Below are 18178 nucleotides of genomic sequence, written 5' to 3'. Positions count from 1 at the left end.
GAACCCAAAACTTAGATCGTTCTTAATTAAGGATCAGGTAATAACAAGGGTAACGTCCTTCTCTTATATGAGTGCCACCTTTGATGAGCACTGTACCTGGACCAAATGTCTTGCAGACCGCTGTCAGATTTTTGACAAGTCATGTGGGGCGCTCTTTAGATTTGCTTGTTTAGTTTGTAGCAATCCTGTTTTACCATTGCTGCACACCTACAAGATGAAATGTTTACCTGTACTATTATATGATCCTGGAATCTGGGAGTACTCTGTGTGTCTATTCAGCGCGAAGAAAATTGTTTTTGAAGAAAGCTATAAGGGGTGGAACCAGCTAGCCCAAGCTGGTCTATGCGGAAGATAGTGCAAAAATTACACCTATGTTGTTGTGGATATCGGTCTGAAGTGGGGAAATGGCAACTTTTAACAGGGAAGTCATTGAGGACTGCCTCAGTTGTGATTAAGGCCTTAAAATCCCATGGCTTAACTATATTAGATTGTTAGCTTTATCAGCAGGTCGCACAGAATTATTTGTTAATCCTGAAGTGTTGAAACGGGCTGACAAAAAGACTGTGAAGGAACTGCTATTAAAGCAGCTCAGTGAAAGTAGAGAAAATGCGGACTTGGGCAGTAAGTCAGCCAGGGCTCTGATTACTTTAAATACCACTCTCGGCCCAGAACCCTATCTTTCCTTTGTCAGAAGTCCTTCTCACCAGGTTCTGACTAGGTTCCATCCGTTGCAACTTATGCTTCATGCCTGGTCAATATGAGCCCTCTGCGATAATAATTTGCTCCTGTGATAATGCTTAGCTCCAAACCTTAGAACACTTGGTTTTGTTCTGTAATTTTCAAGATTCACTTAGAAGAAAATTTCTTCTGCCTGTTCTTAAAAATAAAGGATTTTATCAATATCGCCCTGCTTTGTTATATTTACAACTGTTGAATGATTCCATGGTTGCAGTGGCAGTTTCAAACTTTTTGAAAAATGCCTTGCGCTGGAACAAGATTATGAACTTTGGGACTTAGATTTTTATGGTTTCTGGAGACAGAATATATGATTTTTCTTTTTCTCTTTTAGAACCCATGGTCGTGATAAGGCCATGTTTTTTTTTATTGTTTTATGTTTTTTTTTAACATGTGCGATAGTTCAGCATATGAATTATGTAATGCTTTGTACTTTTATAATTATTTTTTATAATCGAAATAAAGGAAATTCAATTCATTCAAATTCATAAATGTAAGTTTTACCTCTACCTTTAGAAGTTCTAATGTTTACGCATTTTTTTAAATGTATCAATCCATCTCAGATCGGTAATAAAAAAAAAAAACTGCGCTCTTTGTAAGTGCGTGCTTGTGTGTTAAACTCATGTGCGAGCCTACAAAATAATACCCATTAGGTCTTTTTGCGCTCTGATATACAGCATCCGCGATGCTGTTCAAGTGCTAAAAATATGAACAAAGCCAAATAGTATCATAGGAAATCCCTGTTGGAGTTGCCAATAGGTGTTTAAAAGAAGACCCAGACAAATTGGCTTCTCTTAAGCTAAATGATGTGTTTACTATAGGAGAGGCACCTGAATTGTTTGAGTGTTTTGTCCACAATGCGGTCATGCGATCCGAAATATTGCTCATCAATTAACATGCAATTCATGGCTGCGCCTTACCTGAAAAATCGGCTGTTTTCCGAATCCATGGAATGACACTCACGTTTGCTGCTAGAGATGTCGCCGGCTTTTACTACATTTGTCCAATGGATAGGACTTTTACAGAAGAACACCCCCATTCCTCTTGGCCTGGCTTGTAGTCGCCAGGAAGTCAGATGTAAAGGGACTGCAAAATACTCCCCAGGCATCACTGCGGGAAGTACTACTGGCTCTGTGAAGTACAGTACAATACAAAGAAGTAAGAAGCTGGGCGTTTTTTGTTTTTTTTTAAGTTTTTTTAACAAAAACATCATCATTTTCACAATAACTTATTTTGTACTCAAAGTTAATTTAGTGCGAAGGATGTGAGGAATGAGTGCGACATACTTACACAAGTTACTGATCTCCACTTATGAAGAAGGATTAGAGCAAACACCCACTTCAGGAGCAGCTTTCGTTGTTTAATCTCGTTTTATAACTCCCATGCCACTTAAAATATACTTTTAAGTTAGAGGGCGATGCGAACACAAACGTGGTGAACCGGCTAAGCATCCTGGCACACAGTTATATAACAGCTCTTAAAGCAATGCTGTAATTAAAGGAACGCGATTTAGGACAATAGGCTGAATGCTCGGTCCGGGTTTTCCAATTAAACTACACAAGTGAGAATGCCGTCTTCTTAAAACTCTTTTTGCTCCATGACCAACAACACAGCAGCGAAGATATTAAAACGAGGGCGTTATTTTTTCCATATCAAATAAAAGGCTTACTATATTCGGATATTACGAAACCTAATCCCACCATCATTAAGAAATACATTCTGAAAAGACCGGATAGAGTGTTGAGTTAGAAAGTCTTATTTGTGCCAGTATCAATCAGGTTAATCAAAGTTTTACACTGCATTAAATTTCCTCATGATAATGAAAAGCTGAATTTTTCGAAAACAATAATTTAAAATGTTTTATGGTGAGCGCATTCGTCCATCTATTGAGAACGTGCTTCCAGGCTCCAGCCACATGGTTTCAAAAATACAAGCAAATGTGCTCGCCTAGGCTGAAGTGAGAGAGAAGATGGCAGCCGCCAGGCTGTGCAAAGCATGCCCTCCCCACGCCAGCCAAACAAGAGGACCATGGTGACAACACCCTTGGCAGGTTCCTCCACCGGAGTATGATGAGCCTGCCGCCAGTCCAATAACATCAGACTGGGAGTCTCAAGGAAGCCAAGGGAGGTACAGCAAAAACCGCCCAGAAGTTGGAATGCTTCTGCTGTGGTGTGGAAGCACAAGTTGTAAAATGAAATGAGGCATCAAGTCCGGCACATGCAGGGATCAGATTTAATACAGTGGAGATTTTGAGCTTTTCGGCTCCCGTATTAGGAAAATTATGGAAATAGAAATGTTACTTGTAATATATGATTAAGAGAATTTGGTTGAGCACCTGTCAAACTCTGCCTATAGTCCAGCATAAGCTTACTAATAAGGAGGTCGGAATGCTCCCTGTTACCTGCCATAATGTGCATACAGCAGGAAATGCGTGAGGCCAATAACAGGATTTGGTGATTGGCTCTTTCGTCAGAACACTCCCAAAAATATTTCCTAAGGAGAGAGTGAATATAATATAAGGAGGTGCTGATCAAGAGAAGCAGCAACCATTTCCTGCATATGCCAGGTGCATAAAAGGTTGGAACATCCAGGGCAGCCTAACTCTCACGTGAGTTGAGATTACACATAAAAGTTATAATTGAGGAAAACAACACGAGAGTGGCAGCTTGGTATATGAACAGGCGCTAAAGAGCATGAAGAAATTTGGCAGCAAATGTGACTGTAGGTTGCTTGAGTGAGTCCCACGAAAAAGATATTTGAGAGAAGCCTCCCGTTACCTATGAAGATACTTCTGGAATTTCTTTAGACAGGTTTATTAGGGAGTAAAGAGGCTTAGCGCACAGATGAAATGGGCAACAAAAATAATGAATTTTGATTAAATCTGCAATCGAGAGAAACACTCGAGGTTAACAGTCTCCCACAGCATCTCTTGCAGCACGACTGATGAATCCGACACTTAAGATGTTTGCTCTACAGAAACCATAAACGAAACTGGACACCCAAGAGGATGATAATACAAGAATTATAAAATAACAGGTAAGTCGTTTCTTTCTCGGAAGTTCAATTTTTTTCACTGCTTTGTCATCTTTTGAAAAAGTTCCTAGTAGAACAATATTTAGGTGAATAGCCCATCAAAGTAGTAAAGTTAAGTTAAAGACACCTTCCCTCCTACATTTCACAAGACTGAACCGTTGTTATATGCTTATCAGAGGGCTGATCTATTTAGAGCTTTCCCTACCAGACAATTCCTCACTGTACTGAAATGTGCATTGTTTCTTTCACTGTTTTAGCTCCAGCAAATTTCTGACCAATGTTGGTACTGCTCTTCTCAGATTAATAGCAGCATAGGCAGCTGATGCCCCGCTACGTGTATTTAGTGACGTTAGCCACATTCTTCTTTTCAGTCCTTTTGGTGGTTTGGGGGAAAAAAACAATAACTTACTCCTTTCTTTCTGGTCGCTGGGGGGCACTGTGGTACTTACCTTTTGGGGTTCCTAGTCCCTCCCGCCCCCCTCTACAGATTTCACTTACCTGGGTGGGGGTACTGCATTCACATTCAATTTTTTTAGTATATGATTTGCGCTCCCCGTAAGGTCACTACTGTCTATTCCTACTGCACTGTTTTCTATTGATTGTTATGCCTATTTCTGATTACTAGTGTACATATTTAGGGTGTTTACTACCTCCTATTGGAGAGTTGCCTATCTAGTACTTTTTGGCAATTGTGTCACTAAAATAAAGTACCTTTATTTTTGTAACACTGTGTGGTTCTTTCAGGTGTTTAAGTGCTGTGTGACTACAGTGGTACTGTATGAGCTTTGCATGTCTCCTAGCTAAGCCTTGGCTGCTTATCCACAGCTACCTCTAAAGAGCCTGGCTTCTAGACACTGCCTACACTTCACTAATAGGGGAACCCTGGACCTGGTGGGTGTAAGTACCACAGGTACCCACTACACACCAGGCCAGCTTCCTAAAAATACCTAATAATTTGGATGTAGGGACTTAATTAATCATAAATAAGACAAGATAACAAACTTTGCACAACCATTGATTGATCAAAAAAGTAATTGTTCTAACATCTGAGCCCAGGCAAAATGTTTCACAAATACATAAAGCAAAGCATTGTAACTTCTACAAGGGTACCTCTTTTAATAAAACCACACTGGTCATTGTGGTCGTGGCAATGTAGCAGTTATTACGTAAACTGGAACCTTAATAGATGCCTGACAATTACCTGATGCAAGACAATTTTATGAAAAATAGACTGCATTTTTTCACAATCAAACCACTGCAAGTACTTTTAACAGCTACACAAAGTTGTTATTTAATTCTGTTCTTGTTAGATCTCGAGATATGATGAATAAGAATCCTTTTTGGACCCGGTTTTAAACAGTTTCTCCTCAGCCTTTAATTAATGCAGCAAAGATAAAAGGCTTTTGGAAGAAAAGAGAGCATTCCCCTTCAAGTTCCCAAAGCCCTTTAAAATTTAAACAAAGTATCCTTGTAGGATGTTTTTTTAAAAAGGGTGGAAATAGCTGTCGGGTGGAGAACTCATGGTTAACCACATTGACATGGACAAAGATGTGCCAAGTTTTGATTACAGCCCTCACAATTCTTCAACCACCTGCTCATTTATGGATGCCTCTTTCTCCACTTGCTACACTGAATACTGATACTTGGCAAAACTAGAGTTAAATAGTCAGACACAGCAGTTGCAACCTTCAGGCCGATTTGTCAGCAGTGATGTGTCCACAGCAACTGCAGCCTTCCAGACACATCAAGGTTCGGTATCAGCGACAACTCAACTCCTCTGATCTGGTGTCGGCAGCGGCAACACTACTCCTGGCCCTCGTGATTGGTTGCCAAGATGACACCGTAATACTCACACTTGCAAAATCTCTGTACAGTTCACATGGGATCTACATAGATAACAGGGGACCCTGTTACAGCAGTGGTCGTCCTAGATATGTTCTCTAGAGCTGCCAGCCTTCTTAAAGTGTTCCTCACACACTGTGCATTCCCTCCTGAACATTCTGTCCTCGTACAGGGCCAGGGACTCTGATTCACTCTCTCCATAGGCAGGCTTCTAGACACTAGGGAGACCCTCAGCTCCTCCAGCAGTAAACACAGATTTCAGGTGATGTCCTCTCACCTCTGGGAGACTGGCTGTCATGCAGACATCATCCTTAAACACACACAATGATCTTTCGAGCACTATATGAAGCACTCCCTTTCTGTCCCTTTAAGAAGAACACAGTACAGAAACAAAGTGTGGTGATTGATTGTAGCTCACTTTTAAACTCATATTTCAGGCAGGGGATGTGGATCTACTGCCTAAGGTTTCAGATCGAACTGGGTTGGCTCTAATTCAAATATTTTCTGGCTGTTCGTCAGACACACTTTTTGTTCAAGACAATGCCTCCTATAGTAGGCAGCAACAGTGTTGCCTCCAGGCAAGAGTATCCAGAACAGAGGTACAATAGAGTGTGAGATCTTTGCACCTGTTTGTAATGAGCCTTTCTGAAGCAGTAGTTGGGCACAGACAAAAGGGCAGACCCTGGCTAGAAACCACTTTACCGTGAACAGAAATTGCAGTCTCATCCTTCATTTCTACCTCTACCAAATAGCAGTTCTCAGAAAGAACTAATCAGTAGCCTGTTTTTAAAAAATCCTCACTGAATTTATGAAGACAGCCTTGTCTCTAGGCAACTCATTGCGAAGAATGGATCTTAACCATCCAGCCACAGGAATGCATGCAACACACTTTTACTGGCTGAGGAAGCAATGCCCCTCCTCCAACGTGTGCTATGTTGAACCAGGGTCATCCAAGATAGATCCCAATAGCTATATAACTCAGATTCTCACAACACTCAGAGTCAATCTGCCGTACATGTGTTCCACATTTACTGCACATACAGGCACCCAGTACGCACATGGGTTCTGGGTTTCACATAACGGGTGGAACTATACACAAGAAGCAGGTTAATCTTTCCTTGCCAGAGCAAAAAATGTCTTGCCCTACTACTGATTACTAACACATGGTATGCTGCCACCAAAGATTTATGTGATGTTCCAGGACATGGATAGTAGTCCAGTGAACATTGTGACCCGCCACCACCACCAGTGCACAGGACAATTTCTGGACCTCGCATAACCAGGTACAGGCCAGGACTCTGTGCACATGTTAAATTTCTGTGACTCCTTGGCCAAACAAAGTCAGGACACAATGTTCACATGCAGTTGGGCACTAAGAGCACAGGAACAAGCTAGAATCTCAATAGTGGGTGGTTTTAAGGGAGAATACGGCGTTCACAATTGCACAATATTTAATTTAGTATAACTGATACTTCCAGTCCAATTTTCTTATGAAGCGGTGCTCTTATGAGGAAGACAACACCCAAACCCCTCAAATCTCTACACAATCTAAGGATTGACAAAACAATGTATATATTTAAGGCACAAGCCCTATCATGGAAGAAATGTTCTTCGTATGTAGTGCGTAAATATGTTTCAAATTATTTTATCCGCATTTTCGCCACTTTTCCTGATTCACATCAATACAGCCATCTTCAGTGTCAGTACACTGTAACAGCCAAGCTCCAGCCAACACGTTTCATCTATTGGGATGTAACCTACTGACTTCATCAGGGCTGAAAACAATGTATACATAACCTTATTGTACACAAATTCAAGTGTTACCATATACAAAAGTCACATTCATGTGCCTTCCCTGTCACCATTTTCAATGCAAGTGGAAACAAAAAATAGCTAATAAGACATGTTTACAAATGTTCGTATTCATTCAAATGTGTATCCTGGCATGCAACATTATTCCTATAGATCAAGTTACTTACCTTCTGTAACACATTATCTGGTAGAGACTATCTAGCTGCAGATTCCTTACATTTGAATTCCCTGGTGTCAAGTTTTAATCTGGAATTTTTGCTGAACAGTACCCTGTGTGCACTGTTGGGTGGCGTCGTTCAGACCCGCTTGCGCCATTCGGCTTGGTGTAGCGCCGTCAGCATCGCTGGAGCCGTCTGTGATGTCACAGTTATAGGAAAATGCCACTGTTGGCATGGTCATCCCCCACGTTTTGCCTAGTGTTGATGCCAGCTTTGATTGGAAGTGTGCTGGGACCCTGCTAACCAGGCCCCAGCACCAGTGTTCTTTCCCTAAAACTGTACCTTTGTTTCCACAATTGGCACAGCCCTTGCACACAGTTAAGTCCCTTGTAAAAGGTACCCCTGGCACCAAGAGCCCTGTGGTCAGGGAAGGTCCCTAAGGGCTGCAGCATATATTATGCCACCCTAAGGGACCCCTCATTCAAAACATGCACACTGCCTTGCAGCTTGTATGTGCTAGTGGGGAGAAAAGACAAAGTCGACGTTGCACTCCCCTCAGAGTGCCATGCGCATCAACCACTGCCTGTGGCATAGGTAAATCACCCTCTAGAAGGCCTTACAGCCCTAAGGCAGGGTGCACTATACCACAGGTGAGGGCATAGCTGCATGAACACTATGACCATACAGTGTCTAAATCAATTCTTAGACATTATAAGTGCAGGCCAGCCATACTGGGTATATGGTCTGGGAGTTTGTCATTACGAACTCCACAGCACCATAATGGCTACACTGAATACTGGGAAGTTTGGTATCAAACTTCTCAGCACAATAAACCCACACTGATGCTAGTGTGGGAATTATTGAGAAATGCACACAGAGGGCATCTTAGAGATGCCCCCTGTAAGTTAACCTAAGATAGTGTAAGACTGACCAGTCTGAGCCAACCTGTCAGTTTCAGACGAGTTTCTGACCACATGGGGTGAGTGCCTTTGTGAACTCTGTGGTCAGAAACAAAGCCTGTCCTGGGTGGAGGTGCTTCACACCTCCCCCTCCAGGAACTGGTGGTGAGCCTCAAAGGCTCAGGCCTGGTGTTACAGTGCCCCAGGGCACTCCAGCCAGTGGAGATGCCCACCTCCTGACCTCCCACTTTTGGCGGACAGTACAGAGGGATAATGAGGAAAACAAGGAGGAGTCAACCCTTCAGCCAGGACCACCCCTAAGGTGTCCAGAGCTGAAGTGACCCCCTCCTTGAGAAATCCTCCATCTTGCGTTGGAGGATTAGGATCAATAGGGATAGGGATATGGCCCCCTCCCCAGAGGGAGTGGACACAAGGAGGGTGTAGCCACCCTCAGGGACAGTAGACATTGGCTACTGCCCTCTGACCCGAACACACCCCTACATTTAGCCCTTCAGATTCCGGACGACCTCACAAGAAGGACTGCTGAGCTGAAAACCCTGCAAAGAAGAGAAGGAGACAACAACTGACTCAGCCCCAGCCCTACCGGCCAGTCTCCTGCTTCGAAAAGCTGCAAAAGAAGCAGCAACTCGTTCTGCAGGACCAGCGACCCCTGAAAAGCTTCCAGGGGACTGCCTGCCTCACTGAGGACCAAGAAACTCCTGTGGACAGCGGACCTGTCCAACAAGAAGACAAAGAAACCATCCTTAAAGGGACTCTCACCTCAATCCAGAAGTTTGAGTCCAACCTACTCTGCACCTGACGCCCACAGCACGTTTCCAGAGAAACCAACTAGCCAGAGAGGATCCCCAGGCGATTCCAACTACGTGTCCAACCTGGGCTGACCTCTCCAGACCCCCACGACGACGCCTGCAGAGGACCCCCCTGACCATGACTGCCGGGACAAAGATATCCGTCGCCTGAAGAAGACTGCACCTGCAGCCCCCAAGCCCGAAAGAAACTGACAGCCTGTGCAGCAACGACCAGCAGGAGGCACACACCCTTGCCCCCCCATTCGGTGGCTGGCCCAAGCAGCCCCCCTATGCCCTGTCTGCAGCGCCTAAGTGACCCCGGGTCCCTCCATAGAGTTCTATTGAGAACCCAATGCCCTGCTTGCACATTGCACCCAGTTGCCCTTGTGCCGATGAGTGTGTGGTTTTTGTGCCTACTTGGGGCCCCTCCAGTGATCCTTCAAACCACCCTGGTCTGCCCTCTGACAACCCGGGTACTTACCTGCAAGCAGACCGGAAGCAGAGTACCCAGTCTCCATAGGGGCCCACATTATTTTGGCTCCTGTTTGACCTCTAAACTTAACCGGCCCTGTGTCACTGGTGCTGGGTGTTTGGGGCTATCTTGAGCCCCCAATGGTGGGCTACCTATGCCCAGGAGACTGAACCCGTAAGTTTGTTACTTACATCAAAAACTGTACTTTACTTATCTCCCCCAAGAACTGTTGAAAATTGCAGTGTCCACTTTTAAAATAGCCTTTTGCCATTTTAAGAAAAACTGTGTACAGTGTTGATTCCATTCAAAGTTCTAAGTATTACTTTGCAAAGTACCTTTCATTTAATGTACTTACCAGCTAAATGAATATTGTGGTTCTAGAAATAAATTAACAAAAGCATATTTTCTATATAAAAACCTATTGGTCTGGAGTTAAGCGATTAAGTGTGTGTTTTCACTTATTGCTTGTGTGTATACAACAAATGATTAACACTACCCTGTGATAAAGCTAACTACTCGACTACACTACCACAAATAGAGCATTAATATTATCTATTATTGCCTCTGTCAAGCCTCTTGGGGAACCCCTGGACTCTGTGCACACTATAGCTCATTTTGATATAGTATGTACAGAGCCAGCTTCCTACAACGGTCACCTATAAAGGCACCACTCCGGCGTGCAAACGTCAGTTCTTTTACCCACAAACTTCAACGCCAGAAGCACAGTCATGGATAGAACCAACATTTTGTCTGTGAAAAACTAGGGCCCTGAAAGGGATAAACCCTAACCTTACTAGACATATCCGCAGAGTGGGGAGGCATGGGTGGGTGTAAGGAATCTGCAGCTAGATTCCCTACCAGATAATGTGTTACTGAAGGTAAGTAACTTGTTCATCTGATAGAGACTTATAGCTGCAGATTCCTTACCTTTAAATAGATACCCAAGCCATAACTTCCTGGCGGTGGGCTGTGGATAACTTCACTACACTAAAAAGTCCTTTAGGACTGAACAAGCAAAGTGTCCGTCTCTCCATAACGGATTGTCCAGGCAGTAATGTTTTGCAAACGTGTGCAAAGATGCCCACGCTGCCGCCTGACAAATCTCCAGGACTGGAATACCCAGAGCTAGCGCAGTGATAGCAGCTTTGCCCCTGGTAGAATGAGCCCTCACAAGGCTGCTTCCTGGCCAATGCGTAGAAGTTCTTGATGCAGAGAATGACCCAGCGCGAAATGGTTAGCTTCTGCACTGCCCCACCTTTCTTTGCTCCAATGTACCCCACAAAAAGTTGGTCATACAACTGGAACTCTTTTGTGCGTTCAAGGTAGAACAACAATGTTCTTTTTGGGTTCAGTTGGTGGAGTTGCTCCTCTTCCTTAGAGGGATGCGGTGGAGCAAAGAAGGTGAGCAGGGTGATGTTCTGACCCAGATGAATTGGGGTCACCACCTTGGGGAGGAAAGAGGGACGAGGGACGAGTTCTGAGTACCACATTGTCTGGATAGTGAGATACGGTGGCTTTGATGACAGAGCTTGCATCTCACTCACCCTTCTGGCACATTGTTTGCCACTAAGAAGGCTGTCTTGATGGTGAGCAGTCAGAGGGGACAGCTGTGTAAAGGCTAGAAGGGAGCACACAACAAATGTGACGACCAGATTTAAGTCCCATTGAGGCATAACAAAGGACGTACAGGGAAACATACGTACAAGTTGACAGGTTTGGGCGGAGAACCCTTCCCTGCTGCTGCAACAGAAGATCCTCCCAAAGGGGCAGCCTGATTGTAGGATTGATGCTCATTTTGAGAAGCTTGGGATACCAGACTCTCCGTGCCCAATCCGAGAGCCACTAGGATGACTTGGGCCCAGTCATTCTTGATCTTCTTGAGAACTGTGGGCAGGAGTGGTATGTGCAGAAAAGCGTACAGGAGGTCTGAACTCCACTTGCAACGAAAAGTGTCGCACAGTGATTGCCACTTTGGAAACTCCAAAGCGTAATACTGCTGACATTGCGCATTCTCTTCTGAGGCGAGCAGATCTAAACAAGGCTGTCCCCACTGCCGAAAGACTCCTTGCGCCACCTCCGGATGGAGATACCATTTGTGATCCGCTAGGCATCGACTGCTGAGTTCATCCGTCCTGACGTTCAGAGAACCTGCCAGGTGCTGGACAACCAAGGTTATGCTCTGCTGTTCCAGCCACATCCAGAGACACAGAGCCTCTTGCCAATGGGTCCACGACCCCACATCGCCCTGCTTGTTGCAGTACCACAATGCAATGGTTTTGTCCATGATCACCTGCACTATCTTCCCTTTCACAACGGGAAGAAATACTTTCAATGCCAGTCGGATCACCCGGAGCTCCACCAAGTTGAGATGGAGGCAGGATTCTGCCAGAGGCCTTTGGTCTCCACCTTCCCCAAATAGCCGCCCCATCGCAGAAGTGACACATCTGTCACTACTGTGAGATCTATCTGGGGAAGGGAGAGGAGTCTGCCTCTGACCCAATCGCAGTTCACCAACCACCACTGCAGGTCTTTTGCAGTTCCCTCCGAGATCTGAACCTTGTCAGTAAGATTTCCCTGATGTGCCTACTGGAACTTCAGATCCTACTGCAGAGCCCTCATATGCCATCTGGCATGTTTGACTAACAGGATGGAGGAAGCCATGAGCTCCTAAAGCCTCAGAGTCTGTCTCACCTAAATCCAGGATAGAGGACGAAACATCGGTATCATAACCTGAATATCTTGGACTTGCTGCTTGGGAGGATAAACCTGAAACTGCACTGTGTCCAGAACATCCCTGATGGAAGGGAGCTTTTGAGAGGGAGTCAGGTGTGACTTTGGCACGTTTATAGTGAACCCCAGCAAATGCAGAGGTCCGCCATAGTCTGAAGGTGGGTGACAAGAGCCTGGGGTGTAGGATCCCGCAACAGCCAGTCAACGAGATAGAGGCAGACTGAAATCCCTAACCTGTGCAGATGAGCTGCTACCACCGCCATCACCTTGGTGAACACCCGAAGGGCACTGGTGATACAGCTGGTGGAGTACGGTAAACTGAAAGTGCTTGTGACCCACCTTGAGCCACAAGTAACACCTGTGGGCAGGCAGGATGGGGCTGTGAAAATACGCATCCTGCATGTCCAATGCTACCATCCAGTCTCCTTGGTCTAGGGCAGACCTGAGCAAGAGTGAGCATTTTGAATTTCTCCTTTTTAATGAAGAGATTGACGTACCTTAAATCCAAGAAAGGGCGAAGACCCTTGTTCTTTTTTGGAATCTGAAAGTTGCGGGAATAACAACCACTGCCTTCTTCTGACATTGGGACCCTTTCTATGGCTCCTTTGGCCAAGAAAGCCGTAAATTCCTTGCGGAGCAAGATTAAATGATCCTCCATCAGACGTTCTTTCAATGGAGGGAATCGAATCCTCCCTCCAACTGGATGAATATGGTCTTGCAGAACCATACTAGGAGGGCTTGGGCGCTGTGGAAGAGAGGGGCTGGGTGGTGGCTGACCTCTGGTTCTGAAGGTACCACAACCTCGTCCTTGCACTGGATGCTGTGATGATGGAGCACTGTGGCTGACCTGTGGGTGGCGTGGTACCCCACCCCTTCAGAAACCTCGAAAGGGGCGAAAGGCAGACTGCTGGCGACGCCGAGAGGCCGAAGGATATGGCCATAGCTTGAAAGTCCTTGAACCGCTCAAGCGCAGTCTCTACCTTGTCACCAAAAAGGTGTGAGCCATCGAAGGGCATGTCCATGCGATTTGCCTCAACATCCCCCGAAAAGCCAGTGGTACGAAGCCAGGTATGGTGACGAAAGGCCACTGTCGATGAAATCACCCTGCCCAGCGCGTCAGCCATGTCCAAGCCACACCGAATCGTAAACTTGGCTGCATCGCTCTCATCCTTAACAGCCTGAGTGAGAGTGTCCCGTACACCCTCCGGGACATAGGGCAGCACCTGTGCCACTGTATCCCATAAAGTATAGGGAAAATGGGCCAATGTGCATGAAGTGTTTACGGACCTTAATGCCAGGCTGGAGGAAGAAAACATCATCTTCCCACGTTGGTCCAGCCTCTTGGATTGCCTATCTGGGGGAGCGGAAGGTAAGGCACCATGGGAAGTGGAGGCTTGGACCACCATGCTCTCCGGTGTGGGGTGTTGGGTGAGGAAACTAGGGTCGGTAGGAGCTGGTCGATGGCGGTGGCCAATTGTTTTATTTACAGGAGCCCCTGTGCTGGGTTTGGACCAAGTTCCCAGCAGGACATAAGTAAGGGCTTTGTTAAAGGGTAACATCGGCTCCCATGTAGCAACCCCTGGCTGAAGCACCTCTGTCAGGATGTTAGTCCTGACCGGCACCATAGGCAACTCTAGGTCCATGACCTCAGCTGCTCTACGCACCACCATGGCATACGGCGCTCCCTCCTCCGTAGCCACAGAAGGAGGTGAGCGCATACCAGCATCTGGAGAAGTATCCAGTCCATTCGCTTCCCCTGGATCCTCATACTATTCCTTCTCCTCTAATCCATACTCTAAAGGGTCCTCAGACCCCTCCCATTCCTCACCTGTGCTTGGCTGTTCAAAATAAGCCTCCGGCACTGATCTGGCCCATGCCGGCACCGTTGGAATCGGTATCGTACGACGTCATTCCGGCTTCAGATCATCTGGAATGAGGATGGGGCTCACACCACCAGTGGGTGCTGGCGGTGGGGGGAGCGTCGATGTTTGGACTGTCACCGGAGGAGGCTGACTGTGTGGAACCAGCGCAGGTCCGGATCCAATATTGGATCCCAGGTCCCCAACGGTGCTGAGGCCGAAGCTGCCGGAGTCGAACCCAAGGGGTCTGAAGACGCACCCACAGGGGCAGCCCACTCAAATACGAGGCGCATGGCTTTGAAAAAGTTTTTAATTTGAGCGGGTGTTGCTCCAGCTACCGGATAAGGGGGAGATGCGAAGTCGGCCCAGGCATTGGCTCCGCAGAACAGTGTTCAGAACGACGACGATACTGTGATGCCTCGCCAGTCTAAGGGCATGGCAAAGTCGAAGTCCGCTTGGACTTCTTCTTGTGCCTCTTCCCAAAGTGCCCGAGGACCTCGAGTGCTAAGAAGAGGACTTTGGGTTCCTGGAGCGGTCACACGACCTCCTCCTGGAGCGGGACAGCAACCTCCTAGGTGTCGCGCCAACCGACGTTGACTGTCGGGCCGCCATGAGGTTTAGAGACTGCTCTCTCAAAACTTTCAGGGCCATGGCCCAGCAGTTTGAGCATGACTTTGCAATGTGGTCTCTGTAGAGGCACCAGAAACGTAGCTGGTGAGGGTCTGTCAACGACATGGCGCGATGGCAGGCGACACACAGCTTCAACTCTGTCTTCCTTGATGACATCCTCGCACAGACAAGAAAAATCTTCGACAGAAGGGTAAAAATATGGCGGGCAAAAAAGGCAGAGGGTAGCTCGATCCCGGACCTGCGCTTAACCGGCACGAAAGGAAAAGAACTGACATATGTGCGCTAGGGTGGTGCCTTTATAGGCGACCGTGACGTCACAGACGGCTCCAATGACGCTGACGATGCCACTCGGAGCCAAACAACGCCACCCGGAGACACATGCAGGGCATTGCTCAGCCCTTCCTGATTCGAAGCTGATGCCAGGGAATTCAAAGGTAAGGAATCTGCAGTTAGAAGTCTCTATCAGATTCAATGTTATAGTATTAACGTAGGTAATGTTTTGACATCAATATATGTAACATGTACAATAGGGTATGCAAAACAAGAACTTTTGTAGAAACGAGACCTTAGAATACAATGTTATAATCATATATATATCTCAAGAATGCATTGGTCAGTTTATGCACATACATGTGGAACCCAGTGACCAATATATAAACCCTAGTTCTGGCATTATTCTCATGTGTTTACCAAATCACCTTCCATGACCTCTAAAAATGCCAATTTGGTGAAATACCTTTTAATATGTATTCATCTAAAGACACTCCTAGTCTTATCTCCAGGTCTCCAAATATTTATAATGTGCAAATCATCAAGAAAAGTGTTCTTATTTATTTTCATCCTATTAAATATTTTTTTCATCACACTGAAGAACAGTTACTGATGTATTTTGGAATGTTTTTACAGTTGACTTAATAATTTAAATGTTGTGTGCTAGAAAAACCCACACAACCTTTCATTTCACACTTTGTACTGCAGGTCAGAGAGGTCACCTTGCAAAATCCTGGAACTCTTCAGTCAGAATGAAAAAAGACAAATTGCCTTTTGACCTCTTTCGCTGAACACAGAGCAAATGTAACAAGAATAAGATTTAAAAGGATCTTTTTCACTTTGACTGAACAGAACACCTGTTCTTTGTCAACTCGCTAGAAAGGGCAAGTATGTCCTAAAAAAAGCACGACCTGATAAAAAAAATGACTCGCCATAGCGAGTGGTCCAGTAGATTTTTCAAGGCCTGTAAAAGACTAAACATGTGTTGGCTGGAGCTTTGCTGTTACAGTGTACTGATACAGAAGACAGCTGTATTGATGTGAATCGAGAAAAGTGGCAAAAATGCAAAGAAAATAAATTTGAAACCTATTTACGGACTGCATACGAAGAACATTTCTTCCATGATAGGGCGTGTACCTTAAATGTATACACAGGAACAGGCAGATTTGCTACATCCATAAACATCCATCTCATTTGTGGTAGGTGAAATCAAGTACAGAATTCAAAAAGCCTATCTTAGTAGGGCTGTGTGTGAACTGTCATTATCTGACAGAATGGTTGGCACAACCTAATTAACTAAACTGTCTGCCGAAAAATTGAAAGCACCTGCATATTGCAAACCTCAAGAAGCCTAATATTTTTCTTTCCCTTTGTCCATGAAGGTATTTGAATTAATAAAAGCACAAATCCAACCACTTACTGCATAATGCTCTTCTGACTAGGATCAAACCATGTCAGTTCTATGAGCAAGTAAAAAGTTTGGGGACAAATTTTGGGTGGCAAATATTGTGCCATTTACCTCTGCAAATCAATTAAACACACTACAAGATGGTGTTCTGGAACAATTATCCACAAACATTAACTTAGTATTGCTCTGTGACACCGAAACCTTAACCCCCTCACCACCCACTTTCAAATGAAAGCCGTTAGAATATTCTCCATGAGATCTTCCACAGTAGCCAGACATGGTGTCACAAAGTTGCCATAAGTCTGTCATGAAGACAATGTATCTAATTTGCCACCACAAACCCTTTATATATATATATATATATATATATATATATATTCAGACATCTTTAACATTTACCAGAGGCTAGTCAGTGTAAACTAAACCTAGACCAGGCTATGGATGACACGCTGTAACAGGCTAAAAAGGAATCTTTCTAAAACAAATATTTCCCGGAGAACCATACTGCTGTTTGGTCTATTGCTTTTTTGCACTGATCTGGAAACAATCAGCACCTGTCGCACTGTGTTACTTCAACTAGTGACACTCAAGGCTTCACCGTTGTTGATGTCATGAATTCCATATGAACAAGTTACTTACCTTCGCTAATGCATTATCTGGTAGAGACAGGATCTATTTGCAGATTCCTTACTTTAGAATCCTCCCCAGGCACGAGCCTGGATCCAGAAACGTTTTCCATAGCACGCCTGCATGTCGGCAGAGGGCGTTGCACAATTCTATATCAACGTAGTCCACCGAATGTGACATCAGCATAGTCCATATAACTCCCTCACCAATGTCATTTTCTTCTGTGACTATTTTCCACGCTCAAAACGTGCAGCCACACAAACTAACTACCTACTGAAATAGTGTGCTTTGAACGAAAGACACCCATGTGTCATATTATCACCAAATTCCTAATTCTAAGTGTTGATTTCCATAATGAAATCGTCTGAGACAAAAGAGGAACTTAGGCCCTCATTCTGACCCTGGCGGTCGGCGGAGAGACGGCGGTCGGACCGCGAACAGACCGGCGGTATTAAAAATGGCATTCTGACCGCGGCGGTCCCCGCCGCGACCGACCGCTACTTCTCCACTCCGACCGCCGCGGCGGTCATGACCGCGGGGCTGGAGTTTGCGCACTCCGGCCCCGCGGTCGTCCCAAGACCGCCAAGGGTATTATGACCCTGCCTACCGCCGCGGTTTCTTGCGGGCGGGAACCGCCGTGCGAACCATGGCGGTAAGCACTATCGGGGCCAGGGAATTCCTTCCCTGGCACTGATAGGGGTCTCCCCCACCCCCCACTACCCACCCGAGTCCTCCCCCCACACCCTCCACCCCCCCGCCACCCCCCAGAGGTGGTACGAACCCCCTCCCCACCCCCACCCCGACATGTACATACATGTACCCCGACATGCACACACCCCCAACATGCACATATACACACCCCCTACACACACATACACAACGGGGACACATACC

At 45.7% G+C, this 18178-nt stretch overlaps 1 protein-coding gene across 2 annotated transcripts in view; it reads right to left on the bottom strand.

Annotated features, from left to right (window-relative positions):
• VPS13D (vacuolar protein sorting 13 homolog D) overlaps positions 1-18178 on the bottom strand; it is a 2230750-nt gene that overhangs the window by 1002403 nt on the left and 1210169 nt on the right. For both annotated transcript variants that reach the window (XM_069240741.1, XM_069240742.1), the window contains one exon: positions 1656-1866. In XM_069240741.1, the coding sequence (XP_069096842.1) occupies positions 1656-1866 (211 nt within the window). The remainder of the gene's footprint in view (positions 1-1655; positions 1867-18178) is intronic.

The sequence above is a fragment of the Pleurodeles waltl genome, chromosome 6 (assembly GCF_031143425.1).
Source record: "Pleurodeles waltl isolate 20211129_DDA chromosome 6, aPleWal1.hap1.20221129, whole genome shotgun sequence".
Lineage (NCBI taxonomy): Eukaryota > Metazoa > Chordata > Amphibia > Caudata > Salamandridae > Pleurodeles > Pleurodeles waltl.
Note: the sequence above shows the minus strand (reverse complement) of the source record. Positions and strands in the feature narration are given on the sequence as shown.